The sequence below is a fragment of the Mirounga leonina genome, unplaced genomic scaffold, assembly GCF_011800145.1.
Source record: "Mirounga leonina isolate KUSES-001 unplaced genomic scaffold, KU_Mleo_1.0 Mir_151, whole genome shotgun sequence".
Lineage (NCBI taxonomy): Eukaryota > Metazoa > Chordata > Mammalia > Carnivora > Phocidae > Mirounga > Mirounga leonina.
The window spans coordinates 1,041,385-1,042,124 of record NW_023270377.1 but is presented as its reverse complement, the minus strand read 5'-3'; the positions used below and the strand labels follow the sequence as shown (position 1 = coordinate 1,042,124).

Genomic DNA, 740 nt, shown 5'->3' with positions numbered 1-740 from the left:
GCGAGGACACGTCAAGACCAAGCGCTCTGACTTCTCGCCACTAACGAGCCCCCGGTCAGCCCACCCCTCCCGCCTCTCCGGACCCCTCCCCACCCCCGCGGTGGGGTCCTACCTCAGCGGGGAGCTGGATGTCCGCCCTGGCCCTGTTCTCCAGCAGCAGCTTCACCCCGGCCACATCCCCGGCCTTCACGGCGAAGAACAGGGCCTGCATGGGCACGCGGCACAGGTTGGGGTCCGCGCCCCGGTGCAGCAGGAGCCTGATGGTCAGCCACCTGTTCCTGTGTCTGCAAAGATCAGGGTGACACAGTCACGGGCCGGAGGACAGGCACAGGACAGCACCCCGGGTCAGCACCGGCGCTCCCTGGGAGAGGCGGCTCGGGAGCCCCAGCATTCATTCCGAGACCTCCCGGGCAGCCCCCCATCGCCAAACCACCCTGGGCTGGCCAGCCCAGCCCAGCCCAGCCCAGCGCGAGTCCAGCCGCAGCCCTGCCCTGCTCCAGCCTTGGGTGGTCGCTCAGCCTTGCTGAGGTCATCTGTGAGATGGGGCATGAGGTGGGGACTAGCCCTCCCCCCCGGGGTGGCCATGAAGTGACGACATAGAGCACCCAGTACACATAGGGCACGACATTGTACCCAGACAACACGCACACACGTGCACACGACACATACACATGCACACCATGCATACACACACGCGCGCACACACTGCATGCACACGTACAGATGCACACCACACACAC

At 66.2% G+C, this 740-nt stretch overlaps 1 protein-coding gene across 1 annotated transcript in view; it reads right to left on the bottom strand.

The window, feature by feature from the left end:
• Nucleotides 1–740, bottom strand: part of ANKMY1 (ankyrin repeat and MYND domain containing 1) — a 54,365-nt gene that overhangs the window by 19,149 nt on the left and 34,476 nt on the right. Inside the window, exon 11 of the mRNA XM_035008322.1 lies at nt 113–284. Within this exon, the coding sequence (XP_034864213.1) occupies nt 113–284 (172 nt within the window). The remainder of the gene's footprint in view (nt 1–112; nt 285–740) is intronic.